The sequence below is a fragment of the Lactuca saligna genome, chromosome 9, assembly GCF_052625555.1.
Source record: "Lactuca saligna cultivar CGN05327 chromosome 9, ASM5262555v1, whole genome shotgun sequence".
Classification (NCBI taxonomy): Eukaryota; Viridiplantae; Streptophyta; class Magnoliopsida; order Asterales; family Asteraceae; genus Lactuca; species Lactuca saligna.
The window spans coordinates 192,993,377-193,013,709 of record NC_136425.1 but is presented as its reverse complement, the minus strand read 5'-3'; the positions used below and the strand labels follow the sequence as shown (position 1 = coordinate 193,013,709).

At 36.1% G+C, this 20,333-nt stretch overlaps 2 protein-coding genes across 4 annotated transcripts; one reads left to right on the top strand and one right to left on the bottom strand.

The window, feature by feature from the left end:
- Positions 1–12,383: 12,383 nt before the first annotated feature.
- Positions 12,384–14,969, top strand: LOC145018660 (Cytochrome c oxidase biogenesis protein Cmc1-like protein). Of its 3 annotated transcripts, XM_078976532.1 has the most exons (5): positions 12,385–12,538; positions 12,679–12,794; positions 14,153–14,227; positions 14,500–14,604; positions 14,779–14,969. In XM_078976532.1, exons 3-5 carry the CDS (start codon positions 14,183–14,185, stop codon positions 14,878–14,880), a joined length of 252 nt encoding a protein of 83 aa, XP_078832658.1. In that variant the 5' UTR covers positions 12,385–12,538; positions 12,679–12,794; positions 14,153–14,182; the 3' UTR covers positions 14,881–14,969. The 3 variants fall into 3 exon arrangements, with proteins under 3 accessions (XP_078832660.1, XP_078832658.1, XP_078832659.1); XM_078976534.1 differs by lacking the exon at positions 12,679–12,794 and having other exon boundaries at positions 12,384–12,538; XM_078976533.1 differs by lacking the exons at positions 12,385–12,538; positions 12,679–12,794 and adding an exon at positions 13,059–13,650.
- Positions 14,970–15,202: 233 nt separating this feature from the next.
- LOC145017160 (zinc ion binding / DNA binding protein) lies at positions 15,203–19,973 on the bottom strand. Its single transcript, XM_078975235.1, has 10 exons — positions 19,556–19,973; positions 19,185–19,255; positions 18,907–19,097; positions 17,905–18,808; positions 17,275–17,378; positions 17,081–17,140; positions 16,731–16,781; positions 16,457–16,527; positions 15,939–16,141; positions 15,203–15,783 (listed from the first exon to the last, which is right to left on the bottom strand). The coding sequence occupies exons 1-10, from the start codon at positions 19,654–19,656 to the stop codon at positions 15,425–15,427; spliced, it is 2,115 nt and encodes a 704-aa protein (XP_078831361.1). The 5' UTR covers positions 19,657–19,973; the 3' UTR covers positions 15,203–15,424.
- Between the last annotated feature and the right edge of the window lie 360 nt (positions 19,974–20,333).

Genomic DNA, 20,333 nt, shown 5'->3' with positions numbered 1-20,333 from the left:
GAAATCAGGATTTTTCATTCAAGCATTTTCAGATTTAGATCTGGGAGGATGTACTCTTGACAGACAAAGTACAAGTGGAGGATGTCAATTTTTGGATGGGAAGCTTGTAAGTTGGCAATTGAAAAACCAAACATGTGTTGCAATTTCAACTGCTGAAGCTGAGTATGTTGCAGTTGCCGCTTGCACTTCGCAAATCATATGGATCCAGAGTCAATTGTGTGACTATGCAATTAATGTGAAAAAGATTCCATTGTATTGTGATTCACAAAGTGCTATACGCATTTGTCATAATCCAGTACAACATTCGAAAACCAAACATATTGCACTTCGTTATCATTTCATTTAAGATCATGTGGAAGATGGCAATATTGAAGTTCATTTTGTAAAAACAACTGATTAGCATGTTGATATTTTTACAAAAGCATTGAACGAAAAATAATTTGTTAGAATTTTGATAGGATTGGGAATGATCGAAGGGGGTTTTGTTCGAAAGAATGATTCAAAATAATAGAGAAACAAGACAGTTGTCAAAGTCAAAAGTTACTGTTCATACTCAATGCTTCGATATGCTTTGATTTCGATAGTTTGGTGTATAGCACATATGAACAATATTCGTAAGTTTTTGTTTTGTCTTTATATTTTCGAAAAATCAAAAATTCAAAAAGATTTTTATTTTTGTTCTGTCTTTATATTTTCGAAAAATCAAATTTCCGAAAAGATTTTCTTTTGTTATTTGTTTTAATTTTCGAAAAATTTAAAAACACAAAAATATTTTCTTTCTTTTCAAAAACATAAAAGACCAAAAAGATTTTTTTTATTTTGTAAGTTGTCTTTTTTTTTCATAGTTCAGATTCCAAGGAAGTTTTACTAGGGTCATGCTCGCGTTTCTAGGGTAAGGTAAATTTTCAAAACTTTGTACTAGTTAGAATGTCACTAGAAGCATGTTGCAGCATGTCGACCCAAGCCTCCTTTGACTTAATGTGTGATTTCGAAAGCCTTAATGAAATTTTTCATTAAGAAAATTTCTTCCCAATCAGGCTTGCATTCACATTAGTCTACTGAGCTACCTAACTCTTCTCAAATGAGTTAAGAGTTTTCTGTTTGGTCCAAACATAACAGAGGTACAATTGAATTCGTGAAACAATATTTTTCATCTCAAACATCTAACACAGTTCACACACAATGGCATATGTCCAAGAGGTCATTGATCAAACCAATCATGACTTAGACATATCAAAACTATGTGTTTATGATCTTGATTCATGAGGCCGTGATGAAAGTGAAACCCAATTTTCTAAACTTTTAAGGAATTAATAGGGAACTATGTTCTAGATTTTCTTGAAACATTGGTTTTAGTACCAAATTTTCGATGCTCCAAATCATATTGTATCATTATGAATGGTCTTGATCAAATGTTCGAAGCCCAAGAAATTTGTTACCCAACAAGATCCAGCTAAACATTATTTTTCTTTGAATATGATTTCCGTGTGAGTAGCAATTCTTTCAATTGTCACTTACAAATTAATCCAAAGCATACTTGTCACTGACTACACTGGTCACACAAGTAATTTCTGATACAATTACTCACCTTATGTTTAGGATGATATGTAACGAAAATTTTAAGCCATCCATGAAACCTAGAAAAATAAGCACTTCGATACTTCTTTATAAGTATTCGATTGTAATTCATGGGAAACCACACAAACTGTTAATTATCTCTCTTGATAATTAACTAAACAACCTTTGCCCGGTGTTTAACTACTTTTATGTCGAACTTTTGTGTTTCGACATCATAGATCCACATTTTTATTTATTTGTTTCTTATCTCATTTTTTGACACACAACACTCACGAAATCCTTGAGGTTCTGAGTATTACTAACTCAGGATAATGATTTCGATAGTCTGGCACATGACTTCACTTTTCATCCTAAAAGTGAAAGAGCCTTACTTCTATACTGAAGGCTTGTGACGGTTACTATTCTATTGGAATGTACAAACAGACTGTTTGACAAGACGCTTTGTATTCCTTCCGGGTTTCAAGGAGATGTGGTGATAGGGTGCGATTTTTAAGGAGCCACGTCGGGTCTCGTTTAATGCTCATCCCGCTTTACATTCAAATTCAAGATTTACCTATAAAAAGATCATCAAGGGTTTTTCATTTGGTTACGCTTTCTAAACAAAATTCCCAAATTTCTCCAAGATCTTCTTGCTAGTTTTTCAAGATCAAAACCCTAATCATGGCAACTCCTGCTCAACTTGATGATCCATTACAAACAACTGAAGATGTTTCTTTACAACCGATTATGAAAATTCAGTGCACAAATTAGCAAGTTGAAGGTGATATTTCTTTATATCCAGAGGCTCTGCAAATGTTGATCCTAGCTCTAAAACATTCTGTTTTATCTACTGTAATGTTCAATTCTTTTGGTGTACCATTGTCTTGGCTATCTCTAGCGGGATCTACAACAACGTACAATAAATCTCTTGATGTTATTACCTTCAACCTGGTGAATGACAAGAAGGTTCGTCTTTCCAAGAAATTGTTTTGTCAAATTCTGGAAATTCCTAACCCTCCACCATATTGTGTTCTATCGAATGATCAAGTCATCCACATGTTCAATGAAATGGGACATCAACCTCCACTTACCAAGATCATTCGGTTCAAGAAGTCTGGTCTTCCTTCAATCTGGAACTTTCTTTTTGGTATTTTTCTCAGATGCCTTCCTGGCCGGAGTGTTGGTTTGGACAAAGGAAGGATGGCGGTCTATGTTATGGTTGCAAGAATTTACTATGACCTTGCTGTGGATTACTCAGGTCAAATGTGGAAAGAATTTTTGAAAACTGTTGAGAATACAAATGTTGTTCAAGGAATATCTTGTGCTAGGTATTGGAGTTTAATTCTTCAGTATATGTATGAAAAAGAAGGAATCGAGGTGCCTGCTAATGAACAAAATGTTAAGTTCTTGAAGTACAACTTTCGAAAGGAGATTGAGGATGATGCCGAAGTGTTTCAACATTGCACGAATTCCAGACACTATGCTCAAGCGTGTTGATCCAACAAGTTCTGTTTTGATGATGAATTTGGCTTCGATCAATCCAGATGAAGAAACTGGTATTTTGTTGGCTAAACCAGATGCATATTCTTCTAAGAAATCTCACAGATCTAAACCAGGTGTCCCAACTTCCTACGAAGTCCAAAACACATGCACGTAGCATATCCTCAAGCGTCTGAATCGTCCACCTGCTCTGCCCATCTGTCTGCAGGTGGTATGCGGTACTAAAATGAAACCAGGCACCCAAATCCTCATGAAATTTCTTCCAGAACCTGGAAGTAAAGCGTACATCCCGATCTGACACTATTGAGGTCAACACTCCATGTCGTGCTACCACCTCCCTCACATAAATATTGGTTAATTTCTCTACAGAAGAGCTCTCACTAATAGCAAGGAAGTGAACACTCTTCGTCAACCGGTCTACAATCACCCATATCACGTCAACCCCACATGCAGTCCTCAGTATCTTGGTGATAAAATCCATCGAAATCTATTCCCACTTCCACTGAGTAATCTCTAGAGGTAGTAACAGGCCATGTTGACGCTAGTGCTCCGCCTTAACCCGATGACAGGTCAAGCACCTCTCAACTACCCATGCCACATCCCTCTTCATACAGGGCCACCAGTAATCTCTCTTCAGATCCAAATACATCTTAGTGGCTGCTGGGTGGATGGAGAATCTCGATCTATGTGCCTCCTCCATCAATATACGACAAGCTCCACCTGTATAGGGCACCCAAATTCGCCCTCGGAAAATCATAAGCCCGTGAATATCCGTCTCAAACTTGGAAACATGCCCAATTACCCACTCCCTCTTGCAGTTCGTCGGACTCACGACCTCCACCTAGGCCTCTCGAATGGTATCTAATACTGGAGTCATCACTGTCATCCTCATACACATATCTCAGATCGGAGCACTCACTGCTCTGCGACTCAGGGCATCGACTACCACATTATCCTTGCCCGGATGATATAAGATCTCACAGTCATAGTCTTTCACTACATCCAACCACCTCTTCTGTCTAATATTCAGGTTGGGCTGATCTATGAGGTACTTCAAACTCTTATGGTTCGTATATACGGTACACCAGAATCCATACAGGTAATGGCGCCAGATCTTGAGGGCGAACACCACCGCCCCCAACTCCATATCGTGGGTGGGATACCTCGTCTCATGAGGCTTTAGCTACCTTGATGCATATGCTATTACGTGCCCCCTCTTCACCAACACCGCACCCATCCCGGATATAGAAGCATCACAATAAACTACAAAGTCCTCCACTCCCTCGGGAAGGGCTAACACTGGGGCTTCGTACTATCTCTGGCGAAGAGTTTCAAATAAGGCATGCTGCTCAGGCCCCTAGGGAAAAGTAACACCCTTTCGGTTCAACCTGGTGAAAGGGATGGCAATCTTGGAGAAATATCTAATAAACCTCTGATAGTATCCGACCAAACCCTGAAAACTCTTGATCTTGGTCGGGGATCTCAGCACCTCCCATCTCATAATTGCCTCAATCTTGGCCGGGTCGACCAATATCTCATTTTGATTAACGAGGTGTCCTAGGAACTGGACCTCTGGTAACCAGAAATCATACTTGGAGAATTTAGCATAAAGCCTCTCCATCCTCAATACTCCAAGAATCTCTCTAAGATGCTCCTCGTGCTGCTCTCTGGATCTCGAATACACCAAAATATCATCAATGAACACGATCACCGATCGATCCAACATAGGCATGCACATTTGTTTCATGAGATCCATGAATGTTGTCGGTGCATTGCTGAGCCCGAAAGGCATCACCACAAACATGTAGTGCCCATAACAAGTCCTAATGGTCATCTTCTGAATATCCTCATCACAAACTCTCATCTAATGATATCCAAATCTCAAACCAATATTGGAGAACCAAGACGCCCCCTACAACTGATCAAACAAATCGTCGATCTCGGTAGCGGATAACGGTTCTTGATCGTCAGCTTGTTGAACTCCCGGTAATCAATACATATCCGGTGTGAACCATCCTTTTTCTTGACAAATAGGATTGGCGCTCCCCATGGTGAGCTACTCGGTCCAATAAATCCCTTCCCCAGCAGCTCCTGGAGCTGTGAGGATAACTCATGCATCTCTAGTAGCGCAAGGCGATAAGGTGCTTTGGCAATAGGCTCCATTCTTGGAACCAAATCGATCCAGAACTCCACCTGCCTCTCGGGGGGTACCCCCGACAACTCCTCTGGAAAAACATCTGGAAACTTAAACATTATCGGAACCTCAGCGATAGAACGCAACCTCTCTGTAGTAACCCGCGTATCCATCACGTACGCCAAAAATCCCATACAATCCTATTGTAGACTCTGTCTCCCTGTGGAAGCATAGCAGAAGGCTAATCCAGATCTAGTACCCTCGCTATACACAGTAAGCACTCCCCCACTAGGGTCTCGTATAGTCACCATCTGACGCTCACAATCGATCATGGCTCCAAACCGACTCAACCAATCCATGCCCACTATGACACAGACATCTCCCATCTCAATCGGTACCAGTTCGATCGAGAACTCAACGCAAGATATCTCTAGTACACATCCCCGGATCACATCAGTAGCAAAAACCACATGCTCGTCGACTATAGAAACCCTCAGAGGTCGACTCAACGCCTCACATCAGATACTGATGTGACGACTAAAATCTAAAGACATGAAGGATCGACTCGCACCTGAGTCAAATAACACCAAAGCAGGTACAGAACTCACAAGATAAGTACATATACACAACACAATATAAGCACAATATATCTCAAAATAATATAAATAAAGAAACACATGCCGGCCACGACGTCAGATGTTGAGCGGACCTCCTCCGCTGTTAGCTGAAAGGCTCTCCCACGAACCCTTGGTGTCTCAACCTTCGTTGGCCGACTCTCAGTAGCACGTACAATAGTAGGTGCAGATCCCTGAATGAGTTGAGGGCACTCGGCCTTCCGATGGCCATTCTGGTTGCAGTGAAAGCAAATTGCAAACCCCTTGGGGAAATCCTTCGCCATGTGCTCCTCTTTGCCACATTTGTAGCAAATCCCTGCCTGACACGATCCCTTGTGACTCTTTCCACACTTACTTTCCACAGGTGTGGCCCTTCTGGCCCCCAACTCTTGTATCAGCGGGCTTAGCCTGCTTCATCGCCGGCTGCGACTGCATTGGTCTTCGGTCCATACCACGGGACTCCTCCTCCTCTCTAGTCTGTAACTCTAGCTCAATCTCCCTCTGCCTGGCATTGTTCTGAAGCTCACTTAATGTTCGGTATGATGAGTTCACCACAAAATCTTGTATATCCCTCCTCAGTATGCTCAAGTATTGGCTCACACGTGACTGCTTAGTGGACACGTGCTCAAGGCAAAATAACGCCCTCTCGTGGAACATCCTCGTAATCTCAGTTACTGACTCTGTCTTCTGCTTGAGAGACAAAAACTCATATGCTAACCATTCCCTCTCCACCGGGGGAACATACTCATCTTGGAACAACTTTATGAACCTCTCCCACATCACTACAGTATGGTCTATAAGAATAAAACTGGTATTCACAAACTTCCACCAATCCTTCGCCCCCGAGCGAAGCTGGTTCAGTGCAAACCGAACTCTCAAATGATCAAGGCATGAACACGTATAAAAGCATCCCTCAATGTCAGAGATCCATATCATGGAAGCAATTAGATCATGTGTCCCATAAAACTCTAATGGCTTCGTGTTACTGAACTCCCAGAACAACAACGAGTCACCTCCCTGTAGCCTAGCAGTGGCGACTGCTACAGTGCCTGCAGCAGCAACCGCCTCGGAAAAAGCAGCATACCAATTGTCAAATGTCTCAATCAGTGTGGTCTTAATAGACCCAAACATCTCCGATATCTCCTCTCGAATGGCTACGACCACATCCTCATGAATCATCCTGTGGATCTCATCATCACTAGTCCCACTGCTCCCGGAGTTGTGGCGTGTACCCACCATGATGTCTCTGAAACACAACACAAAAATCATTAGAGACTCGCTCGAGTATATCACGCTCGATCACCCATCCCTACTTTCTCCTTAGTATCCTAAGGATTCTTACTTGGGTTGCATACAGATCCGGTGCTTTCAGTAGTACGGGCCCAATACTATCTTCCACACCAACCTGTAGTTACCCCAAGTCCTCCTCCTAGGATCCTAATTCACAAGTACTCTATTTCTCACGACTAGCAGACTACTCTCTCAGTGGACCCTTCATATGCTCATCTAGGTATCTCTCCTAGATTATCCCTCAACTCAGAGCTATTTCTAAGTAATTCCTGTTAGATACTCCTACTCAGTATATACTCAAAGCAATTAACAAATAGCAACAACTCCTAGGTTAAGGCATCACAAATCAGGCAACTCTAGCCCTAACATGAAATACCTATCATATCTCTAGCATGCCTCCCTAACATCTCATAAATATCTCCCAACACAAATAAGTAAATGTATTTTGGGAAATCACCGTTCGGGCTCTGGCTGATTGTACACACTGCTCCAACTCGCTTTTCTCTTAAAACTCTTTCTCATTTTTAGAAAAAATTATTTCTTTTAAAAAAATTCTTAAATCCTTAGTTTGAGTCTAGACACACCCGAAGATATATCTGAATCCCTCAACCTAAGGCTCTAATACCAACTTATAACACCGTAAATTTTCAAACAAAACTTTCATTTAAAATCACATTAATCTTATTGGCACATTCACAAAAATCCCCATGAATATCAAGTTATCAAAACACATGTTCAAAAAAAATTACATCACAATCCAAGATCCTCGAAAACATATCTTCAACTCGTGTGTGTACAATCAAGTCGGTGTCTTCCCGTGATCCTGAGAAGTACCTGAAACACATAACACATAACACGGTAAGCACAAAGCTTAGTGAGTTACCCAAAATACCACACATATCTCATTAGCATATCATGACTATGCTCAAATAAGACCCTCCGATCAATGTGTCTCCGTAGGACCCTCCGGTCCCACAACTCGGGCGGACCCTCCGGTCCTAACTCAGTAAGCTAAGAACAACACAACACAAAACACAAAGATATAATGCAAGATATCACAATACTCAATATAAGCACATAAGACCCTCCGGTCACACAAGATTACCATTCTAAGTAAAGTATAGTGAGAAGACTCACCTCGCAAGCAAGCAATCAAATAACCTCGTGCACGAATCTCGAACTAGCCTCCACCTAACACATAGGATAACTATCTCTAAATAACACTTAAATCACAACTCTAAATAAACGAAGTTATTTCCTCTAGCTCAACTCTTGGAATGGGTAAAAGACCATTTTACCCCTCCATGGTCCCCATAATCCCTACATTGACCAAACCCTAAGGTCAACAGAAGTCAACACTCGAGTCAATAGTCCATGTTGACCTGACTCGCCGAGTGCATCTATGTGACTCGCCGAATCCCCTCGTTTCCTTAGAAATGTCGCGAAAACCCAACTTAACTCATCGAGTTATCTCATCAACTCGCCGAGTTACCCAAGTCCAGACTCAGCAGAGAAAACCCTAGCCGACTCGTCGAGTCAGCTCGTTGACTCGACGAGTCCATTCAGTCCATGTGCTTGTTTAGACGTTTTAAGGTATATCCATGACCCCAAACTCTAGATCTGGCTCCCTAAGGCTCGAATGTCACGTAAAGCTGTGAGTTTTACGTCCATGCATGACATATTAAGCTCATAATGCCAATACAAGCTCCAACAAGGGTTATATGCACAAAAGTTTGCCTCTAGCTTAATAAAGTTCAAGTCTTTGGGCTCACTAAACCACCTACAGTTCCAGATCTGAGGTTTCAACCTCAAGTCATGCTCAAGTGACTCAATATCATTAAAATGGATGGGAGAAAACCCTATAAACACTCTAACCCAAAATCTCATAAGGAAATGATCAAGTTAGCATCTTTTTACCTCCAACTGAAGCAAACTCTTGAAAAACCTCTAGATCCAAAAGCCTCCTCTTGGTCAAAGCTTGATACTCTCTTCTTCTCTTCCAGAGTATCACAAAAACACTCAAATCTTAACTCTCTTTCTCTCTTAGCTCACTGTGGCCGATTAGGGTTTCACACAAGGCAGTTGGGTGGCTGGTGAGGTGGTAATGAGGGCTTAAGGCCCTTTAAATAGGACTCAACCCTAGAGAATTAGGGTTTCCACACATTGCGCCAACTCGCCGAGTTGGTCGTAAAACCCACATGGTCAATTCGTCTCTACTTGACGAGTTGGGGCACCCACTCGTCGAGTTGCTCAGTTTTCTCATAAATATTTAATATATAAATATTATACATCAGAGTCGGGGTGTTACATCATCATTTTGATTCCCCAGCTTGTGCAAAAGTCTCTTGTCCTTTTGCTTATAAATTGGGATCCATTGTCACAGTTCACCCTTGAATCTCACTCACGATTCAAGGGCTTAGATCTCACTACCAAACTTGTCAACCTTCAATAAGGCCTAAACTTTACTTTCTCAAAGCCCCAAATTACGACCCCCGAGTCGTGAATCACAAAATGATCCAAAACAGGATGTTATAATAAATATGTTCATCTCAACGTTATTTCTCACTACACATTTTTCACACATACGCACACAAGTGATATCTCTCATTTTCTCTCATTTTGTATCAATATTATGGTTTTTCATTCTTTAGGGTTTGTTTGTCGTAATCTGTGAGTTTGTTTGTACTAAATTTTAGAATTCATATGTTTGAGTGTTGTAAGTGTGTTTGTAATGAGATATTTCTTCTGTAAAAGTATTAACATTGAAAAATTGAAGTTTATATATTTTTAAAGTTGTTATCATAGCTCAAAGGAGATTCTCCAACGTTATTACTGTTGTACAGTGTGGCTGAGATCTTTATCAACTCATAATCTCATTTTTTAGGCCAGAAATAGTTATGATTGATATTAGGAGAGGAATATAGGGATAATGTCATAAAAAACCTTAAGTTTTTCAGAAATTTGCGGTTTTACCCTTTGTCAGAATTTAAGTTCGTTTATACCGCAAACTTACCAGTTTTTTTTTTCGATTTTACCCTTTTTACATGTTAAGTCGGTCACATGCCTTAAGTGGCAAGCCACGTGTGTGCTGACTGTGCTGAACCTGCTGACGTGTCAGCCACTGTGCGCTGATGGATATTTACTGCCTTTATTATATTAAAAACATAAATAAGGTGCGCAGGTTTTGAACCGGCGACCTCCCACTCAAAATGTAGGAAACTTACCACTGAGCTAAACTATTTCTTGCTTTTATAACCTCAACATATAATATATATTACGAATACCTAAACATTTAAATATGATTTTAACGATTATTATTATTGTTATTATTTATTATTATTATTATGAGTGTATTTAAAGTGTTATAACATAATTTTTAATATATAATACCTTTCGAAATGTATTTATGTTTTAAAAATGCGAAAATATGCATTTGTATTAATAATTACAAAACAATTTGTATTTATATTGAAAATACAAAAAAAAAATCCATGTTCAAACCAAATATGTATTTTTTTTATGTTTTTGGAAGCTTAAAAGATATGTATCTATATATGTTATACTTTTAAAATCGTGAAAGATACAGTTATATATTTAAAAAAAACGTTTTTAAATGTATAAATAAACCAAATACGCTTTAAAAAATATATATATACCATTAAATATATTTTTTAATCTTTAAAACGTATTTTATACCTTTATAAATATATATTTATACCTTTAAACGGTAATTAAAAATATATGTATAAACTTATAAAAAAGAAAATAATAATAGTAATAATTGTTTTTAATTTTTTTCATTAGTTTACATTATAATTATATATTATGTTTTCAGGTTATGAAACAAGAAATGTTGTTCAGCCTAGTGGTAAGAGCCTTGTTATGTGGTTTAGAGGTTGTGGGTTCGATCCCACCTACTTTATTGACCCACATGTATTAGAATTTTTGTATTAAATGAATAAAGCCAGTCAGCGCATATGTGGCTGACACATCAGCAGTTTCAGCACACTCAGCGCACACGTGGCTTGCCACATAAGCAGGTGACCGACTTAACCTGTAAAAAGGGTAAAATCGAAAAAAAACTTGTAAGTTTGCGGTATAAACGAACCTAAATTCTGACAAAGGGTAAAGCTGCAAATTCCTGAAAAACATGAGGTTTTTTATGACATTATCCTGAGGAATATATATATATATGATTGATATATCAAATAGAAATAGTTAATATTTAATTAAGAATTAATTAGAACTAATTGGAAATTAATTTTAGATTAATTAGAATAGTTGATTGTACACATGTTAAATTATAATTGTTCAAAAGTTTAGTAAGAGATCATTTCTAGAACCTCCATACCTTGAACGTTTTTGACAAGGAACGATAAAAGGTTCTTGAAACCTTTTGTAGTTGATAAGAAAATATATTTAAATTAAATTAAAATTCTATTATTTTAATATTTAAATCATGGTTTCTAACAGCTATAAAGATGAATCATATTCCTAGTAGAAATCGATCTCTACATACATAGGGAAATTTGTTTTCCTTTATTCCTCTCCTATATTTTAATCTTAAGATTTCTAGGATTTTAAGTGTAAACCATTAGAGACATTCATATTATTTAACTGTGAAGAAAAAATATCAATCATTAAGACACATCCACATATATATATATATATATATATATATATATATATATATATATATATATATATATATATATATATGATTGATATATCAAATAGAAATAGTTAATATTTAATTAAGAATTAATTAGAACTAATTGGAAATTAATTTTAGATTAATTAGAATAGTTAATTGTACACATGTTAAATTATAATTGTTCAAAAGTTTAGTAAGAGATCATTTCTAGAACCTCCATACTTTGAACGCTTTTGACAAGGAATGATAAAAGGTTCTTGAAACCTTTTGTAGTTGATAAGAAAATATATTTAAATTAAATTAAAATTCTATTATTTTAATATTTAAATCATGGTTTCTAACAGCTATAAAGATGAACCATATTCCTATTTAAATCATGGTTTCTACATACATAGGGAAATTTGTTTTCCTTTATTCCCCTCTCCTATATTTTAATCTTAAGATTTCTAGGATTTTAAGTGTAAACCATTAGAGACATTCATATTATTTAACTGTGAAGAAAAAATATCAATCCTTAAGACAGATCCATATTATTTAACTTATTTAACTGTGAAGAAAAAAAAAATCAATTTTAACGAGAAACCGGTTATTGGATCAAAATGCTAAGCGAGTTTAAATCCGGTCACCAGATTAAATCCGATCCGGTTCGGTCCTGTTTGGTTGTGCATCTCTAAGTCCATGGTACACATACACCAGTTCTGAATGGCACTCGAATAGGATACGTATGCTCGTTTGATTATTTCGCTCAACAGTCTAATCAGCTTCATCTTTCATTGTTGGTCGATTAAGGTTCCTTTTCTTCCCCTGTATACTGTTTCTTCATCTATTTGGTTGTTCTCTGTAAAATTAGGGTTCTACGAGTTGAATTGTGATAAACCTGATGACGGGTTTTACTTACGTTCTACACTTCTACATTTCTGTTATTTTAGGCAGGAGCGCTTTACTTCTTTGAGAAAATATTCAATCTGATTTAGACTCCGCCGTCCGTCGTCTGCCCTGCTGATCGGCACCTCCGCCTCGTCAGCCTACTGTTCCCTCACTCCAGGTAAATCATTGCGGCCGATTCAGTTTGCAAGTTTTTTTTTTTTTTTTTTTTTTATTTTTTTTTATTTTTTTTTTTTTATTCTTTTGCTAAATCCTTCTGCTTCTTCCGGATCCCATTTGAGGCAAGATCTCATCTCCCTCTCTGTTTTTATATATGCTTCCAATCAGTTGAATTTTTTAATGCTTTGCTAGCTGATTATGGAGCTTGGAGGATTTAATTCAAAGGATATATGTACTCTAAGTCCAAACACGATTAAATTATTAGGTTTCTGCGGTAGATTAGGTTCCTCTCCACACCCTCTCTAAGATCTTCACATAGGTATCTGGAAATTTTAATCTGTTTGATGGATTACTGGATTAAGAGGAGGTTCTGAATCGGTCTGATTAGGAGCCTTTGGTTCACCATTTTTTCGCACCTCTTAATCGAGTGAGGATCATCTGGTCAGATACGAGGGTAAGTCTGAACGACTCTGAATCAAAATTTTGGTAACATTGCCCTTTTACCCAAATACTCTTCCATCGCATTCTCTCATCACAACCATTACAAGCTCCCGTTTTTTTCTTCTTCTTACGCTTCTCCAGTCTACTACCGTCGCTGCCTTCAACCTTGACGCCTCCCACCGCCATCCTCCTCCTTCCCTCGCCGATCTCCTCCCATCAACAACCACAAGCGCCGGCGATCTTGAACCTCGACGCCTCCACCATCATCTTCCTTTCTCTTTAGAGTTGAACACCACCACGATAGATAGCTTTCTTTTACAGGATCTGCTCTTGTTTCTTTCTCAAAGAACAACCGTTATACCAAATCCCACTTTACTTCTTCCTAGAAATTAGGGTTTATTTTCCACGTTATAAAGGTACTTAATTTATCTTTTTCGTCATATTTGATCTAGGTGTTTTTTTTTTTTTTTTTTTTTTTTTTTTTTAATATTTAAATCACTGTGTGTATGTGTCGATTATCTGAAAGTTTGATGTTGTATCTATAGTTGTTTCATCATTTGTGGTATTATGCTACTGAGAATATAATTCGAGTTGCTAAACATCCTATATGAACTTATCAATTTTGATGGTAGGTTATTAGAAAATAAAAATTAATTGAAACTTATATATTTCAAGTATAAAATAGTTTCAGAAAAAAATGAAAAGGAAGTTAAGTTTATAGAAGTAACGGTCAAAATAGGTTAGAAGGGTAAGATGGTCATTTTTAATAATACAAACATAGTTATTCAGATGTCTAAACAATCAACATGTTTTCATTCAGAGACAGATTAACTCAGAGCCTGTATATGGTTTTAGTGTTGTTGTTGGTTGTTTATGATAATATGAAATTAAATTTATGAAATGTTTTATTTTGTGCAGTTTTCAGAATATTTGATTGGAAGACACAAAATGCACCCTCCTTTGACGTTACATAGGCACCCAATGTGTGCTGAAGTAAGTTTTCTATTCTTCTATGTTAAACAATCGTATAATCATAACAATGCTTTTACACATTAGATCTGAATTTAAAATCCATAGCTCTTACTCAAAGTTAAAGACAATTGAGTGATTTATGAATTAGTGATGTTTCTTTTGTTTCCCCATTAAGTCGTGTATAGGTAATGAGGTTTATCTGGATAAAGTCATGTTTCTTTTGCTCATATTTATTGTTCATACATTTATTGATTATGTTAAATGGCATTGGTCTTGTGTTTTGTTTTGTGTAGATAATTGAACAGTTTCAGAAGTGCCACCTGGACCACCCTTATGCAAAATTCTTTGGTGAGTGCACAGATCTCAAGATAAAGCTCGACAAGTGTTTCAGGCAGGAAGTAAGCTTTCTTTAATAACTTTCTTTTTACTTATTTTAATACTTGAAATCAACAACCTTACAAACATGGGAAAATCAGTTAAACAGACTCTTTAACATTTTAAAATGAGGACATGTCGGAATCTGGTGTAAGCTGTGTATTTGTTTCTCATTTCTTTTGTTTTCACGGTGATAGAAAGCTGTGAAGAGGAAGGCAAATTTTGAAGAGAGTAAGAAACTGAAAGAGAGGCTACAAGCTTATAGGAAAGAAGCTTCTGGAACTGAGAACATCATGTAATAAAATAAAACCCTAGACATCTTTTTCAAAAGTGGAGCATGGAATGATTCAAATACAATTCATTAAATAACAAATTTGATTTTCATACATTTTTTAGATGTTGCAAATCATCATATAACTAGAAATTGTAGCTTGTTTCTATGGATTTTGTGAGAATGTATCAACAGCATAACGAATAATGTTTCTTTTCTAAATCAAATTAAATAAACCAACCGTTTTAAGAAGACTAAATGACCATTTTATTCTTAGTGTAAAAAAGAAATAGCACCTAAGCTAGTGATGCATATGCTATAATGGAAAGAACTCAAAGAACAAAAGGCTATACTTAAAGCACACTCAATTAACATAAACACCATTAGTTTAAACATATTAAAAAACCAGTCAAACCCTTATAAACAAACACCCATCACCCATGTCCCAAAACCTCTGGTCCTTTATGAGGCCTTCAATAGTAAAACCACTAATAGACTTACTTATAAACTGCACATAGGAATTCGACTACTAAAATACCCAAATTACAAGTTTCAAAAGAATCCTTGAAACATTATTTTCCATCAAAAGCAAGATGAAGCACATCGGTCAACGGTTTTGCCTGTTCTTCAGTTTGACTTGAGTTGTAAATCTTTGACTCCAATGCAACTCGGGTTTGACTCCAGTTTTTAAGCACCGACAACGAAACGGGCCCCACCTTATCGCCACGCGGGCTCATAACATACCATTGAGAGCTTTTAATGTCTTCGAGATCCTCCTTGCGTATATCAACGGTTGACTTTTCATCACTTGAGTCAAACAATTGAGTAGGTTTTTTGACAAAAGATGGTTTTTTTGGCTTGTTTTCGAAAAACTTTTGGAGTTTTATTGCCATTGCGTATTTTTCAGATGCTGGCATTTCCTGTTTACTATCTTCTGCAAAATTTAAATTGCAAATCAATTTTTTGAAAACAAAAAAGAAAAGATTATTCCAGGTTAATATTACTATTTGGGACAAAAATTGAAAAAACAACTATAGTGAAGGGACCAAAAATGTAAATTACCCGAGAAGAAAATATTTATCATACCTGAAGTAACCCCAATGTCTTTAAATTTTCCAGATGATGAATGTATTAGAATAGATTTTGGTGAGTCTTTGTTATCTTTCTTATCATCTTCAAGAGGCTCAGCTTCTTCAATATCTGGAATCACAGTGGGGATTTTTTCAAGTAATTTTGTCTGATTTTCTGGAGTTTGTAGGAATTGCCTTCTTTCCAAATACTCATGTAGCGTAAAATACTCACATAGGTTAAGGACCAAATAGTCTAGAATAGTCACATAGGGTTAAATAACAATCTACTTTCATTGATATGTTTATTATAATTTATAACATTACACTTTCATTTTCAATTATAGCATTGTCATCAAAATGCAAATATTTTTGAAAGTATAATTTCCTAACAAGATTAAAAAATTGAAAGTAAGAGGTTATAAAAATATAGATATAAATGGAAACACGTTGCTATTTCTTGCATTTAGCCCTTAAATATATCATTCAAATGGGAACATATACACAAATTAATTATTGACTACTAAAAAAGGATATTCTTTTCTCCATCCTTTTTCATTTGCTTGATCAATACGGTGTTTCAATAAAGCCAGCTCTCGGGGAATCCACTATGATAATAGCAAGCATCATTAGATGTTGAAATTATGCATTAATAAACTAAAAACAATAAGGAGAATCCATGTTTGAATCGTTGTATTGCCTATTTAAGCACCATTTATTAAACAAGAAATAATATATGGTGCATTATATTTATATTATCAAGTAGTTATGTAGCGAATTGTAAAATAAAAATGCGTGTTTAAAGACTTACATGTGTTACAATGTCCTTGTGAAGACTCCTAGCCTTCTCTTCAACTTCAACCTGTCATACAAGTAAATTTGGTTAATTTTTATCTCCTTAAAGTAGGTCTCAATAATATTTAGCTCATATGAAAGTATTTAATTATATATCTCCTTACTTCTTTTAGCTATTTTATTGGCAATAGTAAATTAGAAGCGCATTTAGTACCCTCTTGTACTTCGTATACTTATTTATCATTACATTTAAAAGATTTTTTTTTCAATCATGAGTAAATGACCTACGAAAGATTAACAATAGGTGATGAAATAAATAAGATAAGCAATAAAACAACACTCGATTGAGTTAATTCATAAGCTTACCACTTCAAGCTTTTTCAGTAAGCCGGATTTCACTTTGTTTTTCAGATCTTGACATTCCTCCTGAAATTAGTAAAGTCCAAAACCGTTGAATTTTAGTTGGATTTAAATTTATATTTGTTAGTTGATTATAAATGGCTTTCAGAAATAACATGTTAAAATGATCATGTACATAGATAAATTATCTACTCCCTTACCTCAGTGAACTCATCATCTGACAGCAAATTAATGCATATATCCGTTTCTAAAGATTGCAGCATAAAATTCTGCTCACTTTCACCAACCAAACATTTTTTTACGCCTGCATATACATTAAAGCAAACATAAATCTTGTAAATAAATACGCAAGTAAAAATCAATAAAATAAACTCACAACACAATATGTTGCATGTGTCATCAGGCGCAATGTGCATGTTATATACATTACATATCAGGCACCCAATGCATACAACTATACAAGTATGGATGCACCAGGTGCTTAATACATACACATATGTATGCATCAAGTGCCTTAATACATCACATATGTATGCACCAGGCGCCTGATCTACCGGTTGATATATCTATCAACCGGTAGATATAAGGTGTGATAAGTATTTATCACACCTGAATCTTGATTACATACTAGAAGTATGTGTTAGGCGCCTGATGGACACACATACAAATATGCATGACCGCATACATATGTTTCAGGTGCCTGGCCGCATACAGTCATACAAATGGCGCCTGATGGACACACATACAAATATGCATGACCGCATACATATGCATAGGGAGCATGATACATACAAATATGTGATATCATGTATTTAAAAGGACAAACCTACCAGTTACTTGCATAAGGCGATAAGCATTCCTTAGAAAGAAACCATTTGCATCTTCTTTAACTCTCACAAAACTTCCTATTACCTTACTTTCAAAGCTCTCAGGTTCTTTTTCAAGTTTCTGCACTAAACTTCTTCTCAAATACACAAGCCTAATGTTTTCAGGAACAATCGATGCAAAACGAAAACACGTAATATCAACCACCGGCTCTTCCTTCTCTATTAACTTATCTCCATTGTTCTTTTTCTTCCTTTTACATGCCACCACTTCCTCTTCCTTACAATCCATATCATCATCATCAAACCCTAATTCATCATCATCATCATCGTCTGATGACACTTGATTTTCCGCCAAATGGGTTTCCAAAGAATCATAAATTCGGTTGAGTTTGATCGTTTTCCTCTTGAAAATAGAACGTAACCATACATCACATTCAATTATCTTGTTTTTCTGAATAAGATCTTTCTCCTTACCATATCCCTTTACAATCTTTTCAAGCTCCCTTTGTGATAACGCATTCGTTGTATCTTTCCCTATGTTTTCAAGAAATTGGATTAAACGTGTTGATCCCCATCCCATGAATTCTTCCTTGTTTGGTTTCATTTTCTCTTTCTCTTTCGCTTTTGACTTCCCTTTTGTTTTGGATGATGATTCGGGCTTTGATCTTTTTGTTTTTTTGGCTGATTCATGTAAATCCATGTCATCTCCTTTTTCTTCATAATCCGAACATTGGTTGTCATCACTATGATCATCATACTTATCTGAATCATAATTCTTTCCGGATTTTAACTGCCCTTTTGCAGCTATTAGAACATCAAGTGTTAACTTTGCGGTATTATTAATAATCTCCCAATATTCCTTATACAAAGTCTCATAAGTGTTACGATTATTGAAGTCGATAGTTTCCTGAAAAACACACCAAAAACATCGATTTAAAGATAGAATTTAGAAAGGTTTTTAAAAAATTTGTATGAAAAGGTTTAAACTTGTGATCATATTCATACACCATCAGAGTCAACATCCTTCTTTTCTTCTACAAGTAGTGCAAGCTTCAAGCAATGATTGCAGAATCCTTTCTTCCCTTTCACATGAACAAAATCAGCAGATTTGATACAACGTCTGCATACACCTTTTGGACAACAATAACAATGGACTAGATCGGACGTTCTATCACAAATATCACATTTATGCAGATCTGAAAATAGAATCCGAACATATATTTTAGCATGATATGATTATTTTATAAATCTATGCTTAATTGAAGTTAATGCGAGTGGCTTACCACATATAAATCGACGTTTGGAATTTGCAGATGATTGTGCGCATTCGGGATGATATGACTTCAAACAATCCCTGAAACAAGTTAAAGTAACTTCCTTTATTAAATTTCATTCAGAAAAGAGGTGACTAAATCCCTAAAATTATATTATGATGGAGAAATTGATGACCGATCAACATCGTCTAGAAAAATTGATTTTGGGACTTCATGCATTCAACTGTTTATCAAACCTAAAAGACCGATATACCCTTGAGTTTAGAAAATATACATCCAAACAAGGGTCAACCTCTTGTAAACGAAAACCTGTCAAATCATTTAACTTTCTGGGACCAAATGTGTGAAAAACCCACTTAAAAAAGTATTCGGAAACTCACTTGTGGTCACAAATAATTAAATCGCCACCATCTTTGCAGACGAAGCACCATTCTTCAGAATAATCTTCCTTTTTGTAAGCTTTATTCGCTTTCGTTTTCATGTCTGCAACGCAATGTGTGTTCTGATATCTTTTTCGAAGAAACCCTGCTCTAGTGCTCTGTAAAACCCTTTTCTTTATCCCTAAAATCGCAACTCGAATGCAATCACTTGTGAAAGACGATTAGCATAACAAACGTTTTGGAGAAAATGCACGTGAATCCAGCTGAAAATCGAGTGATTAGGGGTTATTCGGTGATGATCAAACAAAATACTAGTCAAAGTAACGGATGATCATAGCTCAAAAGTTTTGCCGAAAAGCGAGAGAGAGAGAGAGAGAGAGGGTTTTGGTGAGTGGGTTTTAGGAAAGATATTTATATGGTTTTAATTCGTGTGATTTATTGACAAAATTACGCGAAATTTCAAGGCTTGAGGGAATATTTTTTTGTTTTCCAATAATTGACATTAACTATTATATAATTTAATTAATTTATAAGAATTTTGAATCGAACTTTTGTTGGTAAAAAAAAAAAAAAAAAAACTTATAATCTGAAATCAATGTTAATGATATTCTATATATACTTTTAATAAAATAGATATACTGAAATTTGGTCAACCAGGATTTTTGTATATTTATAAATAAATTGAATTTGTTTGCAAGAGAAAAAAGTATAGTTTTAACAGGACTTATTTTTTACTTTAGGGCATCTACTTTATATAGTAAAATACAATAAATGTGGG

Coding starts and splice junctions, on each gene's coding strand:
- LOC145018660 (XM_078976534.1), top strand. CDS start 14,183: ATGCACCCTCCTTTGACGTTACATAGGCACCCAATGTGTGCTGAA. Junction 14,228..14,499: donor GGCACCCAATGTGTGCTGAA/GTAAGTTTTCTA, acceptor TGTTTTGTGTAG/ATAATTGAACAGTTTCAGAA. Junction 14,605..14,778: donor ACAAGTGTTTCAGGCAGGAA/GTAAGCTTTCTT, acceptor TCACGGTGATAG/AAAGCTGTGAAGAGGAAGGC.
- LOC145017160 (XM_078975235.1), bottom strand. CDS start 19,656: ATGAAAACGAAAGCGAATAAAGCTTACAAAAAGGAAGATTATTCTGAA. Junction 17,379..17,904: donor TCGCCTTATGCAAGTAACTG/GTAGGTTTGTCC, acceptor ATGTATATGCAG/GCGTAAAAAAATGTTTGGTT. Junction 16,782..17,080: donor TACTGAAAAAGCTTGAAGTG/GTAAGCTTATGA, acceptor CTTGTATGACAG/GTTGAAGTTGAAGAGAAGGC.